Raw genomic sequence first — 24,054 nt, forward strand, 5'->3', positions numbered from 1 at the left:
AACCACTCGGCAGCCAATCAATAATATATTTTTTAATTAGATTTTCTGGTTGATTTAGTTTCTTATGGTTAATGTACTCCAGTTATTATTCTTGTGCATCACTCTGGTTGCCTGGTTTGGTTTTTAAGTGTTTTTTTTTATTATAATGGCATATTCTGTCAGACAAACTAATTTAGCAGGACTACCTCCACCCGCGTGATGTTGGATTCTACTGTATAATCTCAACTGGTGGGTCGGGACTAAAAAGTGCTGCATAAATTTGCTGTGCGCTGAGAATGCACGATTGTTTGTGTGCGACAGTTTAGAGGAAATATTACTGACCAGTTTTTCAGTATTCCCCTACAGTTTCATTCATCTAAAAGGTACAATTTATTAAACTTAAGCATACAATATTTCTGAGAAGAGTAGCCCATCTTTCATATATTATTGTCCGAGCCCAGTGAAAGAGCATCTTTCACCGTGGGGATTACAATTCAGCCCATTCCCCCCTTAATCCATTCATTAGTCAGGGTTTGCAAGGACACAGAACATCCAACACCCTGCATGTAAATACAAGGACTTATTGACAAACATTTTAACACACAGGAGCCATTGTTTATGTAAGCAGCTTTAGCAAATTAGATACTGTAAGTATGAATAAGTATGCAAGTATGTGGAAATTCCTAAAAATATATGATGCCGGTAAACTTATTCCAAAATGAATGGAAGTCAAACTGATTAATGAACCTTGTGAGTGGTATAATTTGTTATATTTGATTTACATTTCTACAAGGCCAGCCTGCCTTCCACACAGATACCCCAGATTGATGATATCCAGTGTCCTGGAGTGAACATAAATGGAGCCCAAATACATTTTTAAATCCGGATGAGGAGATCTCAAGCACCTCTAAATCTGAGCACACCTAAAATAACACAGGTAGTTGTTAACAATCATGCAGTTATTATTATTATTACTATTTTCCAACCTTTTCCATCATAACCCTATGAAATGATCAACGTGTTATTTGCACCACAAAAACACAGACATAAACATACAGGTGGACTGTTATTTGGAAACTGAGTAAAATCCCCCCGGGGAAAAATAATTAATTAAATAAAATAAAAAAGAATAATTACAATAATAATGCGTAGGAAAAAAATGACCAACGTTTTTTCTTCATAAATCCACCAATGAACCCATAAGGGAAAAATAACCTCATGGATGGTTGAACCAAAAACGAATAAAATATCCCTGTGAACATGAACCCACCCACACTTAACCCCCACACTAACTAAGGTACAAAATACCACCCTGAAGTGCATACAATTCTACACAAGTTCACAAGCCTTACTTACTTAATCGTTTAAAGCCATGTGAATGTTACACTGTCAACAGCCTTAACATTACCAAGCTAATGCTAACAGAAAGAACAGCAGAACGCCCAACCGTAGAAACGCAGCTTTCTGATATGATATTGTAATTGTTCCTGAATACAAATATTTTAAAAAGTATTTGTTATTCGTAAAATTATTTATAAATATTAATTATTATTAATACAATATAAATAAAAATTATAATTATTTATAAAAAGTCGTTATTTGTGCTGTTCCAAATACCGTATTTGAGTTGGGCTCCACCCCCTAATACAAGCAATTATAAAGTTAGTTTTCTCGCCTCTTTAAATGTCAAACATTTTTGAGTAAGGCGTTTCTGTGTTTGGACCACATCCCATGCAACCACACTGACCAAATCCCCTCCCTTCAGGTCTTGCACTAATCACATAGACACAGATAAGAAGCCTTCTGTGGTGCAGGATGCAGCACCTGTTGTTTGTAATGTGAATAGGATATCGATTCCGTCCGAGAAATTAGCCATGTGGGTCTTGTTTATGCAGAGTTTAGTGATGGCTGCTTAGTGGAAATGAGGCAATGAATCAATGTGTAAAGTTGTAGTTTGGACTGCAGATTTGGACTGCCAGCAATAAGATGGACTCTTTTCCTGAGGGTTGGACTCCGCCAGGGCTGTCCTTTGTCACTGACTGTTTATTACCTTTATGGAAAGGACGTTGAGGGGATCTGGTTTGATGGCTGCAAGACTGGGTCTCACTGGTTCGGTTCACAGCTGAGTGTGAAGTGGCTGGGTTGAGAACCAGCACCTCCAAGGCCATGATTCTCTGGGTCCGGGATGAGATCCTGCCCCAAGTTTAAGCACCTCTTGGTGTTGTTCATGTGAGGGAAGGATGAAAGTCAAGCTCGACAGGCAGATTGGCACAGCGTCCGCCGTGATGCAGACTTTCCATCGGCCCATAGTGGTTCAGACGGAGCTGAGCCAAAAGACAAATCTCTCAGTTCACAGGTCGATCTACGTTCCTACCCTCACCTTTGGCCATTTTGGGTGGAATGGACAAGAACGCAGATACAGGCAACCAAAATGAGTTTCCTCCGGGTGGCTGGGCTCTTCCTTAAGGTGAGAACCGGAGGAACTCTGAGTAGAACTGCTGCTTCTCTGCATCGAGAGGAGAGTGCTACTGAAAATGTAAATCAAGTTAAGAAATGGCTTACGTGCCTGAAAATCGGTTTGCCTAACACTGATTTCTTTAATAGCAGAATATTTGAATTAGATTTTAACTGTGTTATGATGAGCAATGAGGAGTTGCGTTCAATGACACTTTAAGTTGAATTCACGTTATGATTGAATTTTCCGGGATTTACGAGCAAAGTCAAATCTTTGCATTCATGTTGATTTAGATCGGAGTGCCTGTGAATGCATTTCCTAACAACCAGCAACAACAAAAAATGAGATTGGTTCAATTCCATATGGCTTTAAGATGATATTGTATTGTTTGTAGTTGGAAAGTGTGCAGATGCAAGAAGAACACATTCCAATTTTGCGCAATAATTGTGCATACAGTAAGACATACCTACTTGGAAATAAACCCCTTTTTATTTAATATTGATTTGCATTTTATACAAAAAGTACTTACATTTAATACATTTTCAAAATACATAGAAGTCAACCCACATATAAATCAAATATAAAATTATAAAAAGTCCTCATATTTATCATCCTTCTTTTCTAAAATAACACATGTGATCTAGGATAAGTCTTACTAACCATGTTTGTAGCTCTGGTAAAACACTCCTTTTTGTACATATTTATGGATTCTTTTCATACATGAAATTTAGAAAAATATGATATTTAGCATTTATCCTCTCAGTGTACAGTACAGGATCTGATCGGTGAACATTCAAGGTGGGATTCAGTCCCTTAAGTCTCCCAGAAACGTCTTTTTTGTACAGCATATTGTTTGTTGTCATAACATATTGAAGTATTGTTGTCAAAGAAGCTTAAAGTCAACGGAAATGGCAAACACAGCAAAACCAATGAAATTTCATACTGTATTTCGTGAGGACATATTATATTGCTATCTTGGCCATGACTGTAAAGCCAAGCAGCAGATCTACCACAAAAGGGGAAATGTAAGATTAATCTTTGAGGTTTGGCGGTGGATCCATCACCTAAAAAGGAGAAAAACTGACAAAGCTTCCTAAACTTTAAGCATTCATAATATATTTCTGTTGGTCAGAAAATATAGCCAAGCCATCATTACCACCACAACACATCTGCGTTCCACTTATTTGATAATGAGAGAGTACATATTTTAGCAGTATGGCATGGTGTGAATACATTTTTTGCACTTTAGATGCTTGGTGTCATTCAGTATAGGGCTGCATAACCTAAGTTTGACAAACCACTTGAAAATAGAGCTCCAAAGCACACCAAGCACATAATGCTGATGCTATGTCCGTAAAACCTAAAAGCTTCATAGAAAATTATTGTTTCCATGTCCATATAATACATTGTATACTGTGATTAAAAAAGAAGTACAAAGAGTCAGGTTAGGCTATGCGGCGGTTTCATGAATAATTCCCTCTAATTTCTTTGGGAGTAGCTCTCTTCTCTCTTCGATACTGATGACTGGCTTCCGACAGTTTTGTCCGTCCATGTACATCTTTGCATACACTGGGTTTGCGTAGTTCATGGGCTGTATGGAGGGAAAACAACAACAATATAAGAAAAACAGCGATGAGGTCAGATTCATATACAGCCAAACCTCCGTTTTCGAAAACATGTTTTGTATGATTTGGTATTCGACTAAACATTTCACTGAAATTTTGCCTCAGTTCTCATACACTGTGTCTGTTATTGTACAATATTAGCAACTATATAAATATTACATATATTATGGTATTGATTAAAGTACTAATATACTGTATCTTGTGTGTTTTTCTTATCAAATTCATCTCATTTGCAATCTCTATGGTTTCTGTATATGAGTTGCCGTCTTTTAATCCATTTTCATGAGTTCTTGTGTCTTTCTTCTTGTGCTTGAGTCAGTTACAGACTGAAGTAGACATCAATTGGCTGTCATTGTATTGGGCTTGTTTAGCATGAGCTGAAAGACCCCTATTGTGGTCGGGAGGGCAAGGTGTGGAGCAGTGAGTAGCTTAGAGGAGACGTGAAAATGGAGGAGCATGTAAGATTTGTCTGTGCAATGAATGAAAAATATACATTTTAAAACCTCTCCGATGGCACCAACGATAAAGGTAGAGTGATATACCTTTTGCTTTCTACCAAAGCAGCACAGGCTTAGCCTACTGCATCAACGCAAAACACCCAGTCGCAAGTGTGGCAACATCTAAAATTAGCAACAAAGACATTAGCAAAGTTGCGAGCCATAGCTAAATACTTCGCCAAACTGAACTCGAAGACAACATCTCACATATGAGCAGGTCTACGACCGAGAGAGAACATCTGATGGATGTTCGGTTTTTGGCGACTCCAAATTGTCCATAGGTATGAATGTGAGTGTGAATGGTTGTTTGTCTATATGTGCCCTGTGATTGGCTGGCGACCAGTCCAGGGTGTACCTCGCCTCTCACTCCAAGACAGCTGGGATAGGCTCCAGCATACTCTATACTCTCTATTGTTCTGCAAACCCAAGTGCCCAGACATACAGCATCACTCTCCTTGTCACTGACTCACTGCCTGTGACACTCGTCTCTATTAACTCGTTCACTTACCATTCACCAGCCCTGGAAATCAGGCCACATGTCAAGAATTCTTTATGTGTGACTTGAGTACCCGATTCAGTCAGGTTTCTGGGCATGCACTCTGTAACTAGTGATTTGAGTGAATCGAGAACCCGAGTGGCAACTTGTTCCTCACGTGGGAGTTTCTGCACATCAGCTCTGTGACGACTGATTGGAGTGAATCAAGTACCTGATTCACCTTATAAAAACAAAAGGAAATCGAGTTTCCCATCACTAGGCTGCATCAACAATAAATACAATCATTATTTTGCATTATTTTTCTGCATGTGAATCTATACTTATTCTCTATGAAAATTATTTTTTTGTCTGAATGTATTAACTGGATTTATATCATTTCCGATGAGAGAAATTGCTTCGGTTTTTGTACTTTCAGGTTTGGTTGGACCATAGGAACAAATTAGTGATGAAAACTGAGGTATAACTGTGTTTCTCTTTCTGCAATGCATTCCACAAGATTATATTATATACGTATTAAAGCAACAATAATAACGCAAAATAAATTACTATACTGAATCGTAGTAAGGGGAACAGTGTGTAAAATAAAAATATGTATTATTGTTGCTTTAATATGCCAACATTGTGATGTGTATCTTTAAAGAAAGGGATTAAAAATGTGTCCTTTCAAAAGCAGTGCAAAGGTTAAAAGAAAAACCAAAGGGTGAACTTTGGACATTGTACATGCAGGAAGATAGACAATCATGCAAAAACAAATATATATATTTATACTTAAATGCATGTGCTCCAAACTAATTTAGTGAATCATCCATTCATATTTGGTCCAGGCAGTCATATTCAAACATGAATACAAGCATTGCAACATTGACATCTGTACATTGCTGACTGATTGCTTACATTCTATACAACGATGATTCATGTCCTTATCAGGCAAATTTATAGTGAGATTTGAAAAATTCACCTGTCCAGGGATTACCTCCTTGGGCACCGAATTGATACCCAAGGTGCGAGGGTCACTGGATTTTACACACCAGCCCTGCAACAGAAGCAAGCACCACTGCTGTTCATGCAAAGCTGCGTTGAAAAATAGCGTTGAAAAATGACCTACTGGTTAACAACATGCATAACCCAGTCTGTCTTCATGTGAGTTATAAAGAGGATTACTTAGGGAGAAGTAGGTTGTTGCAGAAGAATGAAAAGCTGGTTAAAAGGCAGGTCTTTGAAATTAATTCATTTTGCGCTGACAATAGCAGATGTCAAAGTTGGCAGTGCAAAAAGCGAAAGCATCAAGTTTGGGGTTCTAACAGCTGAGGCATACCAGAGCATCAGTGAGAGTGTTATGACCTATTTCATATGCTCAGTGTAAGTGTGAATTTCAGTTCCAAGATGGGAATACATTAACCGTTTGGTTGGTTCATGATGCCAATAAAAATGTGTCTATGTACTATGTATTTTTTTTTGTTTACTTTTCCCACAATTAACCATGGTTGGTGCATTCATTTCACCCCCCCCCCCCCAAAAAAAACAACAAAAAACCCCAGAACATTTAATAGTACTTACCTCATTATTATATCTGTACTGCAACAATTAAACAATGAATCAGTGATTAATCGATTATTGAAAATCCAAAATTATTTTGTTATTAGATTATTGTTTTCATTTTAAAATGTTAATATCTTCTGATATTAACCTCTCAAATGTGAATATTTTTTACAATTTTCCGAGTCATAAAGAAAAGAAGGTATTGACTTTGGAAAACAGTGATCTACATTTTTGTCTCTTTTCTGATACACTGTTTGGGTTTGCTTTTTATTGATTTGGTCTGTCTAGGCCATCGCCAATTACTCGATTCATTTAAAGGGGACCTATTATGCAAATTTTTTGACTCTTTGTATTGAGTTATGGACTCCTATAGAGCAGCTACACACAATAACCAGCACAGAAAGCTTTCTAGATCTTCCAAAATCTGCATCTATTCAGCTGTATTTTTGGGGATTTTGTGGTTCCCGCGAAAACGATCTGTTTTAATGTATTCTACTCACGGCCTGCTTCCAGGCTGCCAAGGACATAGAAACACTTCCGGTTTGTGCGGCTAACTATTAAGCAGTTAATACGGTATTAGAGCTGATGATAAACAGCAATTTCACCCTTACAATTTAAATGCATCTCATTGTAAACAAATGCGGCATTCCATGTAGAGGTAGAACTAGCAAGTAAACAGCGGAGCAGAGGTTGGGGGAGGGCAGGGAGTTTATATATGAGGAACGTCTTCTCAAACCTAGCCTTTTGAGCCATCACAAACATTTTAACTACAGTTATAGGTCAGAAAAGTGGAACAAGCATAATAGGTCTTCTTTAAACAACAAGCTTTAGATTAATCAATAAGAAAATAATTGTTATCTGCAGCTTTGATCTGTTTGTATTATCAGTTATGAGTCATTTGACTTTGTTTTTTCAGATATTGTGTGTCTGTTTAAATTAACCTACCAAAAAATAATGGACTGTTACTGTCTTGGCAATGGGTAATCTCACAGTATCAGGAGGGGATCAAATAATTGCTCCAACTGCTCATATGCACCACTGACCAAAACATTCTTACCTCTTACACAATCCAATCCAATGTAAGAGCTGTACAAAAAATTCAGGTAATGATAATGCTCAGTTTTCGGTCCTTGGTTACTTTGTGCTGCCATAAATTAATTAAACACGTTATTTTGGTCGCAGTTACTTGACTTTAGTGACCATCATTAAGGATAGAGTGTGATGTAACGTCTAATGTTGCAAAAACAAAATAGGCTATTGTCGGCCAAACCATGCCAAAACAACTTCCGCAAACTCAACTGTTGTCTCTGCACACAACCACAAACACACACACACACACACAAGCCTGTATGGAGACCATATGCTGCCCATTCAACATGGTCTGTCATATGACCCTTCCCTGAACACCAGTTGGCTGGTTGCTGACCCACCTTATGAGGGTCCAGTGTGAAGCTGGGTCTCAACAGGCTGCCTGCATCGGCATGGTTGTCATGGTCAACTTCATACATGTTGTACGACGGATTCCCAATCTCCACATTTATCCCCCCATTGGTCATCGGCTGCCTTTGGACACGTTTCCCCCTAAGGTGTGCATTTTCATCCATTATTTGACACGGCATACTGTGCAACATGCATGGCACAAAAGACATGCAACTGTGTTGCACATTTTCACAATATAAATGACTTAAATCATCATGCATAGTTGCAGTATTGAGATTTGTAGTGTCAGATCTCCCAGCTGTCAAAGTTTTTAGTTACTAACCTTTGCTTCCGTCTGAAGATGTAAATACCCGCTACCACCATCACAATCAAGACAACCAGCAGGACAAGAGGCACAATGATAGCTATGCTCCCTTAGAGAGAAAACACAGAAGCAAGAAGGGGGAGTGTGAGAAAAAGTAATGTTGTGTCCATATACTTAAAAACAGAGTTATTTCAGCTTCTGTAGCTTTAGTTCGTTTCCTCGTTGGTGTAAATTGTTGTGAATTTAATGTTGTTAGGAGCGGCACCATGACACTCCTAAAAAAGCCTGCTCTGATGATGGCTTGATCATAAATACCCGTAAATGTGACTTTCACTCCGGTGCGACTTATGTATGCGTGTATAATTTATGTTGATATCAGATTGGACCGATATCGCTAAAGGCTGCAATTTTGGAATTGTACTGACTAAATGGTCTAAATTTACAATAATTGTAAGATGTAATTGCTTCTTTTCTACAAATACATAAATGGCTTCTGAGGAACCAGAAAACATTTTTTCGAGCCATTACAGATCCACAACAGCAGGACCCCCAATTGAAATGTGATGAACATGCTGGGTTATGGTAGAATTGAGTGCATTTACCCAAAAAATGTGTGGGAGGGTAATTACCAGGAATTATACAATATAATTATTGCACAACTAACCTCCGCTGGTATTGTCTGATCTGCTGCTTTTGGGTGCAGGTCTCTCACACTGCGTTCCAGCCCAGTTTGTAGAACACCTGTGCAGAAAACAGCATGATTAAAAAAAAAAAACAAAAAAAAAAACACTTCAACATCCTTCTGGCTCGCTTTTCTGTTGAGAAAACCTCTTTAAATACACTTTGTGAAAATAAACAAAGAAACATCTGAGGAAAAAGCAGAATGTTGTGTCCACAGACGATGCAACATTTTATGTTTTATACATTTTATGAATATGTAGTATGTGGATAGAAAAAGAAAAAGATGACAGCGAGATAAGTCCTTATATTATTTGCGTTTCACGTACAGTATGTCCCTTGTTAGCAGAGGTGATAACTAATTTCACACAACTGACGCAGATGGGTCTGTAAAGCATGAATGATCCAGAAGGTGCAACTGGGTAATGAAAATATGATTTCTAATTACATGCTTTCAAATCACAATATCAGAATGCAGACCTGTAAAGCCCAACATTGTACACAAAAATGAACACAGTCAACCGACGACAAAATGTTTGTAATCTGTGTTCCAATAATGAACGAGTGATATGCTGCTCTACCTTGTAAGGACATGTTTTGCTTGCCGACATGCACATTTTGCAAAATGCAGCCTGATGAGCATATGATGTACACGGGGTCAGATTTTAGCTTCCCTCCGATGCGCTGAGTGAGGACTGCATGAGATGGGTGAAGTTGTGACAGTGAGGGGCAGCATAGAGTCATACAGCAACTCAATGTAACAAGTGCCTCATTTGCATCTACCTGCCATACTAGTTTAGGGATTTGAACAAATAAAATTTAATATTACACATTGATGACAGATAGTTCAAGCGTCAATAATAATTACCGGTAATATACACACGCATCTGTTCGTGTAGTTGTTGGGGATTAACAACTTTTGACAATAAATAGCCGTAAATGCGGAGGCATCAACGCCCCCTTAACCAATGCCTTGCTCTTATGTTAATTAAGGTCACAGAGAACATTAAGGCAAGGTTAATTATGCATGCCTGCCTGTTTAACATTCATGTTTTAAGGGTCTGTAAGAGAAAAGATTAAATAACTGGAAAATTCAACTTCAATCAATGTATTGCTTTGTGTACTTGCACTATGGTACTGAAGAAGTGTAACTCAGTGTTGCATATTCTGGTAAAAGCAGGCTGCGAGCTGACAATCAATTTTGAATAAAATATTACTGTTTTAGCTTAGTTTGCTGCATGGTCCATGCTGCAGCATCGGGATATTTAATTAAAATTAGACATGCAGTAAAAATTCTAAAAAGTTTATGTAGAATATACATAATGTCCTTATTGTTTGCAGCTTTGAGCACTTATTACATAAAAAGTTACTACAAGGTGGTACAAAGAGCCCATCTACTGGATAGGCTACATAATGGCGCCGGATGGAGTTGAGTGAGGCGTCAACAAAAAAAAGTGAGAGGGGCTCTGAATACAGCCAGAGAGGTGACCTACTTGCAGCGTGGTTTGTTAAGAGCTGTTAATGTGCACATCCCCTCATTCTGACAGAAGTAATCGCAGGGGTTGGCCAGCTCATCACAACGTTGGTTCTTGAACCCTGATGTACAGCTGCAAAACATTGTGTTGGGAGTGATAACACGGCCTTTAGTAGACTGTTGACCTTTTGGTTGCATGATGGCTGGAGATTCAAACAGTTAGCCTTTTAGTTGTTCCAAGTATAAAAATGAAGTGCATTGAGTTTGAAGATTTGTAAAATTTAAATACTAGTTGTAGACTTTCACAATGAGGTGACATCTGCAAAAAAAAAAAAAGTGTGATCATACCTTTTGGATGTTCAGGCCATGTACTGACCAAACTATTTATTATTAGATTACCAGTGGCATTCATAATGTAGGCAGTATTAAACATTGCAAGTAGAAGATACTTTAATATAACATCCTACCTAACCACAGGTGGTCCTCAGGTAATGCACGACTACCGTTCCTAGACTGTCAGTCAGATTTTATATCTAAATTATAGCTACATTAATTAATTAAAGGGGACCTATTATGCTCATTTTTCGGCCCTTTGTATTGAGTTGTGGACTCCTATAGAGTAGTTACACACAATAACCAACAGAAAGCATTCTAGTTCTTCTAGAATCTGCACCTATTCAGCTGTATTTCTTTGGATTTTGTGCTTCTTGCGAAAAAAGTCTATTTTAATGTATTCCACCCACAGCCAGACTCCAGGCACCCCCACTCTGCTGTGGTTGGTCACACTCCCCAGTGCAAGAGTTCCGGGTTGTGTTCCGCTAACTTTAGCATTTTTTAACAGAAGAATACTGCATTCTAACGACATTTATAGGTCAGAAAAATGGAAAAAGCATAATAGGTCCCCTTTAAGTCAACCAGTCTTTACACAGAACACATGAATGACAAAATACATTAATAAACCATTGAATACAAGACTAAATGAAACAATAACAAAGTCATCAAATATAATAAAAAGTAGTTATTATCACAAACTTTCCATCACAATAATAACACCATTATACTGGCTAGTTATTACTGATCCTTTCATATAAGCAGAACCTTTAATATGCTCAAAGATACTGCAGCAACATGACATCTATGTGTCGTGTTAATGAGTTGTGTGATTTTCGTTTTGGCAAGGAGGATAGTTGATTTTGCTGACAATGTTTTGGCATGATTCGGTTGACAGTAGCTTCTCGTTTTTGGAATAGAGTAATTGTTGATCGTGCTGCTTCGGTGGAAAGCAAACTCCTTACAAAGAAGGCATTTTACTCTACCTTTATTAATGGTAAAGCAGGCATCTCATTCATTGGACTCTCTACCCTGCCATGCGCCTCCATTTTCATGTCTCCTCTCAAATACTCAGTGGTCTTCACTTTACCCTCCCAATGACAATGGGAGCTGGGACTAATCAAGCTAATCAATTCAGTTTTTCCACCCCCAAAAACTCAAGCACAAAATGTCAAACGTATTAAAAAAATATTTTTATAACAAGGCAACTAGCATAGAGACACATTAAAGTTACAGATTATTTTTTATTAAAGCAATTAAAAAAATAAACAATGACTGAAACAATGAATAATTAATTAACTGCAATTAATGCTGAAATTGACACCCCGAGTTACAACACAATTGTCATCTGTGATGATGGTCGCAACAATCAAGTGTTGAGAGTAGTCAAGAATCATGATTATGGACCAAAATTTGGTTTTTAATAAATTTCTGGACGTGGTTATGTAACCAGGAAATGCCAAAACTCTGAACATCGGAAACCAAGGACCACCTGTATGTAATGCAATTTAAATGCAGATATTTTTGACATTAAATTAGGTTTTAAAGGTTTTTATTTAAGATAAAAGTATCGTGAAACATCTTTTGTTGTATTATGAATGCCTATAAGATATGTCGATTATGAATATATTTAAGACATCAAAAAAGGAATTAAATTCAAAAACAAAGAAAGGTGCTTAAACTGAGGTCCCTTTTGACATGTGTATAAATACAGCAGCCCTGGCAAGGAAGTTAGTTATTGTGAAAGACGGCAGATTAATACCTGCTGAGCTACAATTGCATATGTTGCTGTGTCAAAATGTCACCAAAATTCAAAACAAGTGAGTCAAATTCTAATGGCAAACGTAAAATAGAATGTTTCCTCTGGTTTTCATCATTAATTTTGATCCAAAAGATCAGACAAAAATGGAAATGTATAAAAAAACAAAAACACTTTTCCCATGAGAAATAATGCCAATCCAATTAATAGATTCCAGAAGCCCAAAAATATAAACACAAATCACATTTTATAGGGAATAATTATAGTTTTACTCATTCAAGACGGTGACGGAAGAGCCACACGGATGCTGTTTCATTCAGGTCCTAAAAACGTAATTTTAAAGATGGACTAGCGGTATACTTGCTCATTTTAACTTTATTGTCAACTTCAACAGCATTACACACATTGTGCGTGTTTCCGTTAAACCGTTCCCTCTGCAATCTGGTTTAAAAGAATATTAAAATTCAATTGTAAAAGACGCTACATTCATACTTTGTTACAAGGTTTTTCTCCAGTAGTTTTTCTCATCTTCTTTATCAAAGTTCTGGCAGTTGCAAATTTTTAGCAGCAACACTCATAATAAAGATGAGTAAATTATTATCTGGCTAAACTCTGTCTATAGTGTCCCACCTCTGAAAGAACCACTATCCTTTCTTCACAGAGACCGTCACCGACATTTGGCTGTACGAGACATGTATAAAATACGTACCTATTTTTGGCATTGATTCCTGTCAACAACCGAAAAATAAACAAGTGTACAAAAACCATGGCACCACTGTATAAGGTTTTTAAAGTGACATGTTTCCTTGTATTGGAACCTATGCTACCCATGCTAACATACTATAAGCTCTCTTCTTTTCCAGAAAGATCTAAAGCCCATGATGAGGATGTATTGACCCAAACCAATAAGATAGGAGCCATTAGCATAGAAATCGATTCTGTTCACTTGAGTTTGTGAGATGAGTACAAATTTCAATTTAGCGACCCTGGACAATGGGCAGTTAAAAATACAGACTGTTGGCCTGAGAAGAAAAGGTTTCCAATTTCCTCCTTGGATACGTTTTTAACAAAGCGCTGCATGTGATTATAGCTCAGGTGATATTAATCTTCGGGTTATGCTTTGAAAAGTCAAGCAATGATTTCCCTCCCATGTCTGCCAGTCAAGCTTTTGTCTGTTACAAGATGTTTTTTCCCACTCAGTGTCAGAGAATGTTCAATGACTGACACATACCCTTTTTTTTTTTTTTTTTTTAGAAAGCAAAGTTCTAAATCCTACTACTGAAGAGAGTCAGGGAAACCGACATGAGCTCTTTATTGCAAGGAGGAATTGTGTGATATGCTCAAAATGGCAAGCTATGAAAGGGATTCTAACCATTTTTTTTTATCGGTGTGAACGCCTTAAGCCATAGTGAGATGTCAAAAAGCATAAGATGGTGTTCTGGCATCCAGCCCCATGCTGTGCCATGGCCTCCGTAATATGACATCAAACATTACTTCAGTTTAAGGATTTTGTAGCCTAGGAAGATGAAGATGCTGGAACACTCTCCAAGCAGGCAAATGGTTCTCTGCGATGGTTTTCACTTCTGCTCCTAAGGTCAGGCTTACTGGGATAAATCACCATTTGAATGGAAGGAGGGATACTGAGAATAATCATAGTGTGTCTCTCCTGTCATTATAGGCAGCGACTTACTGACAGAAAGGCAGGTTGGTGTCGGGGTCCAGGTGGCAGGTGCCTCCATTGTAGCAATATCCATCACACAGCTGACAGCTCGGTGCAATTCGCCCATTTGTGCAACTAAGGGGGTAGGAAAAAATGAATTCTGGTGACAAATAGAAAAATAGACTTGGATGACAACCAAACGAGTAAGTCAATCAGAAGCATAAAGGTATATAGTCGCCCAAACTCATTTACTAGACGTGGTTTGACATAGTCAAAGGCCTTAAGAGTTCATTTATAATACCATACAACTATTTATTTATGCAACTATTTATACTTGCATTATACAGGCATTCAGGATTTCAGTAAAAAGGTCTTTCTTAGCTCTATTGGCTATTGATGTTGGAGCAAGGGTGTCCAAAGTGTGACCTGTGGGCCATTTGATGCACAGTCTCACTGAGAGTTCAGTTTTGGCTTGTGCTTACACTCTACACTTGATGTCAAGTAGAGAACCACAAAATATGGTCAAGTGCAGAGATGTTGTTTGGCCTAGAAACAGGACAGGAAGCCGAACTGGATGCAGCAGAGATGAGGTTACTGAGGTTGGGAGTGGGAGTGACCAGGATGGATAGGATCAGGAACGAGTACATTAGAAGGACATTACATGTTAGAGGCCTCGGAGATAAAGTCAGAGAGGCCAGACTGAGATGGTTGGGACATGTCCAGAGGAGAGATAGTGAATATATTGGTAGAAGGATGCTGCGTTTAGAGCTTCCAGGTAGGAGGCGTAGAGGAAAACCAAAGAGGATGTTAATGGATGTAGTGAAGGAGGACATGAGGGTAGTTGGTGTGAGAGAGACAGATACAGAAGACAGGGTTGGATGGAGGAGATTGATTTGCTGTGGCGACCCCTGAATGAAAAGCCCAAAGAGAAAGAAGATGTTTCAGACCCATCTGTTATATTTTTTGGTTGGGAAAATCTCGAGCTTATGACACATAGCAGCTTTAACAAACTATTTAGGGGAGCTGGCTCTGTCCTAGTCTGACCACTCAAGGAGGTAATAATGAATTGAGTTTGGCCCTCATTACGTGGGATAAGGATGCATTCTAAAAACATGATGTACCATGAGAGCACATACTGCATGTTGTCCACCTCTGTGAATTGACAAACAACAATGCAGCCCAATGCACAACACAGCAGTAGAAACAGTGAGCAGAAAGCCAGAACTCACTTGCAAACCACATCTCCTGTCTCCTCGTTAATGAGGCACGGGGCACCGTGGCATCGAAGACACTTGTCCACCTCACACTTGTTTCCCTCAAACCTCGTGGGACACACACACTCCACGTAGCCGGTACTGGATAAAGTGCACGCCTTGGAGTTCACACAGTAGTGATGACAAATGTCTGGTTCACATTTAGAGAGATAAAGACAAAATATGCTATGTTAATGACACACCAGGAATGTAGTTTAAGCTGATTTAATTGGACTTCTCAAAGGTTTTGATGGGACTTAATTATTCTTATCAAATGACATTCGAGCTGCGGATAAAAACATTTCACCTCTTGGGCAAACAATGGGAGGAAAATACTAATCATGTAGGGCTGAAATTGTTTTGTTATGTATAATAATGAAAAAACCCTGCAAAAGATTTAAAAATCATTATCACTGCAGCACAGAAAGATGTTTTGATATATTTGTATTTTGTTTCATAGAACATTTATTCATGGAAAAAAACATTTAGTTGTACACACACACACTGTGAGCTTTAAACATGTAAGGTTTGTGCAAGCAGCCTATACCAATTCAAATAACTGTCGCTCCTTCTACGGTTATTTGTATCTCAAGTGTTGTTGTCAACAATGAGAAGCCTAAATGCATTTTAAAATAAGTATCTTGTGCATGTTGCCATCCAATTGAAGGCACATAACTCACGGTAGAGACAACGATCTCCAGTATATTCGGCCAAACAGCGGCAGACTGGCTGGTTCCCTTCAGTGACATCACATTTTCCACCATTTAAACAGTAGCTGTCACATATCCTTTTCTCACAGAACGGACCTGAGAAGCCAAGAGGACAGTGGCATGTCGGCTTACCTAGATGAATTGAGACATGAGAAAGAGGTTAAGTCATGCAAAAGAAAGCCAGCTCTGCTGCACTTGTTGCAGGTTTCTGTATCACAATGGTATTGGCACTATAGTTGGATTTAATACAGTATGACTCAGTGATGTACTACATTACCTCCAGCCCATATTGATTTATGAATGAATATAACCTCAATTATTAATTAGGTCAGTGTTTTTCAAAACCGGGGACGTTATGACGGGCATGCCTGAGTCTTTTCAAGAAAATATTCAGTTTTGATATTACTATTTCAAAAAATTGGAGCTTAAAAATGGTACTACATAAAGCAGGGGTCTCAAACTCAATTTACTTGGCGGCCACTGGAGCTCGGGTCTGGGTGAGGCTGGGCCGCATCAGGTTTTCAAAAAAAACACAACAAAAAAACGCATTTATTAAAAACAAAAAAATGTAAAAAACTTTGCTTTGGTTCCAATTTTCTACAATGAAAGCTCTGATAAAACATTCCACTGTTCTCAAATATCTTACTTTTTATTTTTCTACACAAAATAACATGAAAAATAAATAAACAAATCAAGAATAAAGAAAACCAATCAATCAGTAATAAATAAATAAATATAATAATAATAATAAAACGGCAAATAATAAAAACTTAAGAAACCACATATAGTTGGTGGGTAGATACATTATTTTTTCCAGATTAAAATTAACAAAGCATTATTAGAGCCCTGTAGACATGACAAAACACGACGATAGTCACATTTATACTCTTTTTATTTGACATATTGCGCAACTGCAGGGTCTTGAGACACATGCTACGTAACTCGCAAACTAGAGAGCTAGCGACCTAAACGGTAGCCTTCAATTTATTTACTTGAAACTTAAATAGCCAAAAACTTACCACTTCCACACGGATAGGGAGGATAACTATTAACAGTTATTTAACCTTTAACATGAACATTAATCAAACGTGATGATACCATACAGCATCCATATCAAACTTGCGCGGGCCGCACTAACATTAGACTTTCATATCAAGGCGGGGGCCTCAAACTAGTGTCCTGCGGGCCACCAATGCTCCTGGTCGTGGTTATGCCAGCAGGGAAGTACTTGCCGGCTCTGACAATAAAATAAATAAGACAACATCTATATAATAACCATCGTCTTTAGAGGGATTAAAACAACAACAATAAAATAACAGTAAGGGATTATTCTATTTTCGTTAACACCCATTTTTTTTCACTGATTTGTCACAAAATTTTGAGGACAGTGAGCATGGGCCAAATAAGAACACGTTAACTTTGGTTGGTACTTTGGTAAATTAACTGACAGCCTTTTTATTTTGCTGTGAAAAAAGAATCACACACAGCCGGCCACCATTTGAGAATAAAATGCTGTATCTGAAGAACGGTATAATAATTGAGAGGAACATTTAAATGCTAATAAGTCGACAGGCCTTCCTGTAGTACAGTGATTGACAATATATTACATGTCAATCCAAAAAATGGTTAAATCTCAAGGCCTGATGAATAAAATGTCTTTTTCCAAGGATATGTATGCATGGGCACTATATGTAATCTTAGCATCTGACAGTCAATTTTTATAGACATTGAATGGGGGAAAAAAAGGGTTGCCGTGGCCGTGGGAAGTAAGCGGGGGCTCAAGGGAATCACATCATGTGATGCAATCAATCAGATGCTGTTTCTGGCTCAAATTACATAATTCTGCCATTTCTACACACAATAAACTGTCTTCTGTAAAGCCAATGTCAGAGTCATGTACCTAGAAAAATCAATAAAAGTGTAAATTGATTCATAATAATGTTTGAAGACGTTATTTATGGGCTGTACCACATGAGCTCCAGTTCTAAAAACGCTAGTACATAGCTTGTAGAAGTGGCGTTACGTAATAATGTCAGAGGTAAAAAATACAAAAATGAATACAAATGACAAATATGGTAAAATGTCACTGGATCATTTTGCAAAAGGAAATGGGCTGAAACCCCGACATTCAAAATCCCATTCTGTGGCGGAGCTGCATACAAAGAATTCCCTTTGGGGGTATTGTAAAACATGAACTATCAATTCATATGCTCGGGATGCTTGTAGGCTGACAGATAACAGTATCACACATTTTTGACAAGTACACATCAACTTTAAAGATACACCAACAGAGGACTGACCCTGAAAACTGACCTGACTGTGACATATAATAAGAGTTTGCGCAGGACTCAAGTGTCACCCTTGTGAAGTCGCCTTACCCAGGGGTGAGCCGATGCAGGTGCCTCCATTTAGGCAGTAGTCTGTACAGTGGTTGACCTCACAGCGCTCGCCCGAGAAATCAGGCCAGCAGTAGCACCTCCAGTCTCCTTTCTCATTGGCCAAGCAACGGCCTCCATTCTCGCAGGGGGGACGGCACAGTTCACCTTCACAGCAATAAAGAGCCCACATTTCTTACTATGCTGTGTGCACTTATAGAAGTCAATTACAGCACACGCCCTGCTACTAAAGCTATATAACAGTAAAAACCAATACAAATGACAAAAAAGTGACATATGAGAAAGAAACTCACAATATTAAATCCATACATCTTCTGAAATTTGACTTAAACACTATTCTATTCTCAATTACTGCAGCGTATTTATGTGATTGTTACAGTGTAAACATGCTTTTATAACTATTGATGCTACAAAATCCAACCACATTTCACCTTTATGCTGTATGTGAGAGCAAGGAAGCACTAGTAATTATAGCACATAAGGCTTTTGAGGCCTTACCTTAAGAAGAAGAAAGTGATAACAAAGTAATGTTCATTCATTCATTCATTCATTCATTTTCTATTGCTTATCCTCACGAGGGTGGCAGAGGTGCTGGAGCCTATCCCAGCTGTTTTTGGGCGAGAGGTGGGGTACACCCTGGACTGGTCGCCAGCCAATCACAGGGCACATATAGACAAACAACCATTCACACTCACATTCATACCAATTAACCAAGCATGTTTTTGGAATGTGGGAGGAAACCGGGGTACCTGGAGAAAACCCACGCATGCACGGGGAGAACATGCAAACATCACACAGAGATGGCCAAGGATGTCCTAGCTGTGTGGCCTGCTAATATAAGTAACATAACATATGAATATGCAGAACTAGTTTATCAATCCAGATAAAAAAATAGATTGTATTCTCCTTTATTGTATTGTCCTAAATTGCACTTTTCATAGGTGGTGGTCTAAAATGTCCTACTTCCCAGTTTTCTGTAATGCAGTATAACAACACCACAAAAAAGTACCTAAAATCCCACCTGAGATGTTGACATCACTGCAGCTGCCATTGAGCAGTATTTTGCCCTCTGGGCAAGTACATCTGGCACCCAATGGGTTGAGCAAACACATGAAATCACAAGACATCCTCAGGCATGGATTTGATGCTGCAGAGCAAATGAAGACATATGATACATTTAGTTTCTTCAGCAAGGATTGTTTATTATAGAAGGAATTACTTTGTGTTTTTGCTTTGAATGGGATATTGTTTCAACTCTTTGCACACATAATTCCCAGTCTGAATAATCAAGCAATGTTGATGTGTGAAGATACCCATAATTGATTAGAGGACCTTGAATTGCACTAAGCAAGCACTGCAATCACCTCAGAAAAATGATTAGAAGAGTTCGGTTCAATAATTCTAATGAGCTTGCATAAATGATGGAGGTATTGCAGTTATTGTTTGAAATTGAACCAATTAATACACCAGATCAATACACCAGATCAAAATGAATAAGTAAATACAAAATATTTACATATTAAATGTAATCTGAAACGTATATGAAAAAATAATAGCAATTATGACTTTGAAATGGACTATATGCACAACGAGCGAGACAGTATTTGAGCGAATAGTAGTAGTTCTGAAGTAGGCGATGTCATAAGATGTCATAAGATTAGAACATGGTAATATATTAGTCGCACCACTGTATAAAGCGTAGGGTTCAAAGTTTAAGAAAAAAACTAGCGGCTTATACAGAAATTGGTGATATTAATGCATGTTTTGGAGCTGCAGTGCTTCTGTTGTGTATATACTGTATATGTTGAATTGTTATCTTCTTCTACAGATTGCCGTATCAATGCACAGGGGCTTCAGAATGAGGAGGCCTGTCACATGCACATTTTTTGCAATTAGACATTTTTTTTTTGCCCATTAGACTTCAAAACTGCTCAACAAGATATTACTCCCACAATGGCTGAAATTTAATCTAGTTAGTAGATAGATGTATTTTACTTAAATGTTTTTATGTTTTTGTCATGTTTTTAAATGGTGAACTACTTCAGATGATGTTGTAGTGTAAATGTTTGGAGCTGTCTGAAACTCTGAAACCTGGGATGGTTTTCTAGATAAGTGGTATAGAAAATGGATGGATGAACAGGTGGATGGGTATCAGAAAACTTTCTTGTCTCTTTTTTTTCCTCCTTGACACGAACTAACAAAATGTTGGTATCCGCAACTCACAGTTTGTGTTAAAACATCTAAATTTAGTATTTCAGAATGCCTTTCTTACTAGTGTATTTCACATTATTAAGTGAAAGCCTAAATGAAAACCAGGCTCACAGACACCTCATGTAGTCGTTCTACCTGCGGACGCTCTGTTGGTGACCCCTGCTCTAATGTGTCATTAAAATATGTTACAATTTTATCCTCCATGCTTTGTTAAATGATGTTTTATGAAAGCAAGCATCCAAATTACCATCTTGATGTTTAAATCTGTGGGAAATCAATACATTGGTGGGCTTCTCCACACCCAAGTTGAAAAACTCCACAGAGTGTTTGCCAAACTTGTGAATCTTGAAGACCTCATATTTCAATCCAGTTCCATAGATGTAGTCTTCAAATATATCAATCCTATATGGTTGGGAGATCCCTGTAAATTGAGTACAGGAAAATAATATTCTGAATTTTGCAGGCAAACAAAGCTGGCAAAAAAATCAGATGGAAGGATCTGCAAGGAATTACCATGTCTCTCAGTGATCGTCATCAGAGGGTCAGAACCATCCAGCCTCATGCTGCCAATCTGAGAGAGCTCAGGATCAGCCCAGTACAAACGTTGATTGAAATAATCAATTGCAAGCCCTGTGGGAGGATAAAAGAAAGACATTTATTTAGCTTACAAACTACACAGAGATCACGGTGGAAGTCATCAGTCATCAGGAGAAGCTAAGGTCAGAACAGTCAAGATGAGCAGCACAATGCAGGAGCTGCTTTTTTGTGTGTTTCTAGCCATTTGCCTTGTTTTTCTTTCCACAATCAATTTTCTTGTGTGGGAAATACAAAGTAGCTCTCACCTTATAGTGTGTGTGTGTGTGTGTTTGTGTGTGTGCATTTTGGATGGAAGAGTTTAGGAATGCTTACAATACAATTTCAAACCAATTAATCACTTTTACTTTCCGCACACAGTTTGACTAGATAATTGAGAAGCTGGCTGGATGTTTTAAATAGGTTTTCCAGGAATGATGAATTCCTCTCACTGTGAACACAAGAGAATGTTGGCTCCTTGAATTAAAGGAGGCCAAAGCAGCTCAAAACTAGATCATCCCTGTCTACCTCTAGAAAAAAAAATAGTGAAGTATTTAATTGCTGTAGGTTTACTTTGTGTTGTTGTTGTGTGGTCGTATCAAAGCCTACATTTCAAAGGGTTATACAGCACACATATGAACATACATGTACAGTATTCTCCTTATTTACTTGACACGGACATCCCAATGAAATCTGTTTCTGTGGAGACCATGAGAAATACATTCTCTGTGTTTTCAGATGATAGAGTCATTGTCGGCTGATAAAAACATGATGAAATTATTCCATAAAATCAGCTTTTGCAAAAACTGTGAAAGCCTGGTTTAGCATCAACTGTAACTAAAGTGGACTCTGACCACACAAATCTTGCCATAAGAAATAATGTAAATTTATTAGTTCCACAAAGCTAAAATTGTTAAAAGAATGCACATTTTCACAGTTTTACAAATATAGCTTATTAAACTGTTTTAAATGCATATAAATAATGACTGAAAGTTATAAATTGATGTTTAAGTTTACCTTGTTGCCAAAAGACAAGATTGCTTTTAAAATTAAATCGTGTTTCTCACCTTAAGTATCTGCTTTTCTTCTGATCACGGTTGCAAAATAACCCAAGATGCAGCCAAAGAAACTTGCAAGTGTCAGCATAAATAAAACTGGTGAGAATAGTTTTAAGCATGTAAAGCTATAATTGGAAAACTATAAAAGTGTGTTTTGTGTTATTTGAACTCTGTTAGTTAGCATGGAACTACAGAGTCAACCTTTGATGACATTATAAACAAGTGACAGAGCTGACTCTTGGTTCTGGTTTCCATGTATTAGCAAGCTAATAGGCTGCTAAAAAAAAGGATGTTCTGTGAAAAAAATACATGAAGAACACTGTTGGACTCATGTGGCGTTTTAATAACATGACAAAATGAGTGAGTGCATTATGGAAAATGTATGCAAACCGAAGCAAAATTTTGTCAATATTTTAAAAAAAAAAGTTTCCATGGCTTCACATAACACATGCCATGGATTGCATAGACAAAAACTACCTCTTTTAATTATGAAACACCAACACAGTAAACAACAGAGAAACAGGCTGCAATTGAAGCAATGCATAGACTCTAAAACAAATACCTACCAGTTGGTCTTCTGAGGTTCTTCTCCAAAAGAACTCTGCGTAAAGACCCATCCATTGCAGACTCCTCAATGTGAGAGTGATCACCAACTACACTCCAGTACATCATTCTGTAACAGTTCACAGAAGCATTCACAGGAAAGCTTAATATGAAAGATGTAATAAAATAAATGGTAGATCAAGCTGTCAAATTTGGCGCCTGCACCCCATTGGTTGGGGTCTCCGATCACCGATAGAGTGGGGTGCCATATAAAATCTCATCGAGGGGGCGCCACATTGGGTGTGGTCAGTACAAAGTCATTATGATGATGGATATATCATGTTTTTAAACTGTTGAATCCCCCCAAAATTGCAGCAAACTATAACTTTGTCCAATCATGGGTTAAAGGTTGCTATCGTTTATATGCCAAAATACACACAAGTTAAAGGGCACGATTTAGCTGGGATATCAACTGAGCTGTAGCTCTTCTCCACTCTGCAAAGCTTTATAATGAGGTCTAAGTCATTGTGTGGCTGTAGTTCTGCTGGACTGTTTTGGTTCACTCTCGCTGACCTCATTAGGTTGTATTTGAATACAGCAAGCAGCTATCATACAAAAACCAAGTGTGCAGTACATTAGCTGCTCGGTGTAATGGAGGGCATACGCAATTAGTGTCCAGCTTTTAAAACATTGAGACTATTTAACAGATTTGCTCACGTGTGAGGATGGGTAATAAGGCACATTTGATGATGATGGTGACACACACTAACCAAACACGTTGGGTACACCTGCACAATACAACGATGAGCTACAAAGGCTTTAAAGTTTCTTTGTTAACCTGCCTTGGGTCAGGAGAGATTTATTGTATAACACGTGAGTCTGCAATACTCCTGTTGGGATGTAGTTTATTTTACTTATTTGGAATGCCACCATGCAGTGAATGGCTTAGATGGGACAGAAGGGAATTGGGGCAGTTCAGGCATGGACTCCCACAACCCAAAGGGACCCGGAGAGAGCCACACACCCATCCCAAGGACAAAGCGGCAGCAGAGCAAATAAGCCAGGTCCTGCTTA

The 24,054-nt window shown here is 38.1% G+C and overlaps 1 protein-coding gene across 11 annotated transcripts in view; it reads right to left on the bottom strand.

Moving 5' to 3' along the window:
* Window positions 1–2,919: 2,919 nt before the first annotated feature.
* The window catches only part of lrp1bb (low density lipoprotein receptor-related protein 1Bb), a 265,115-nt gene continuing 243,980 nt past the window's right edge, over window positions 2,920–24,054 (bottom strand). For 4 of the 11 annotated variants that reach the window (XM_058083119.2, XM_058083114.2, XM_058083115.2 and 1 more), the window contains 14 exons: window positions 23,004–23,110; window positions 21,320–21,436; window positions 21,054–21,227; window positions 19,617–19,742; window positions 18,578–18,742; window positions 16,170–16,331; window positions 15,466–15,640; window positions 14,267–14,371; window positions 10,507–10,620; window positions 9,000–9,076; window positions 8,354–8,444; window positions 8,022–8,172; window positions 5,947–6,085; window positions 2,920–4,025 (listed from right to left, as the gene is read on the bottom strand). In XM_058083119.2, the coding sequence (XP_057939102.2) occupies window positions 3,898–4,025; window positions 5,947–6,085; window positions 8,022–8,172; window positions 8,354–8,444; window positions 9,000–9,076; window positions 10,507–10,620; window positions 14,267–14,371; window positions 15,466–15,640; window positions 16,170–16,331; window positions 18,578–18,742; window positions 19,617–19,742; window positions 21,054–21,227; window positions 21,320–21,436; window positions 23,004–23,110 (1,831 nt within the window). In that variant the 3' untranslated portion in view covers window positions 2,920–3,897. The remainder of the gene's footprint in view (window positions 4,026–5,946; window positions 6,086–8,021; window positions 8,173–8,353; window positions 8,445–8,999; window positions 9,077–10,506; window positions 10,621–14,266; window positions 14,372–15,465; window positions 15,641–16,169; window positions 16,332–18,577; window positions 18,743–19,616; window positions 19,743–21,053; window positions 21,228–21,319; window positions 21,437–23,003; window positions 23,111–24,054) is intronic. The other 7 variants (XM_058083126.2, XM_058083124.2, XM_058083117.2 and 4 more) reach the window with 4 other exon arrangements.

Source organism: Doryrhamphus excisus, linkage group LG12 (assembly GCF_037039965.1).
Source record: "Doryrhamphus excisus strain RoL-2023G ecotype Guam linkage group LG12, RoL_Dexc_Guam_v1.1, whole genome shotgun sequence".
NCBI lineage: Eukaryota > Metazoa > Chordata > Actinopteri > Syngnathiformes > Syngnathidae > Doryrhamphus > Doryrhamphus excisus.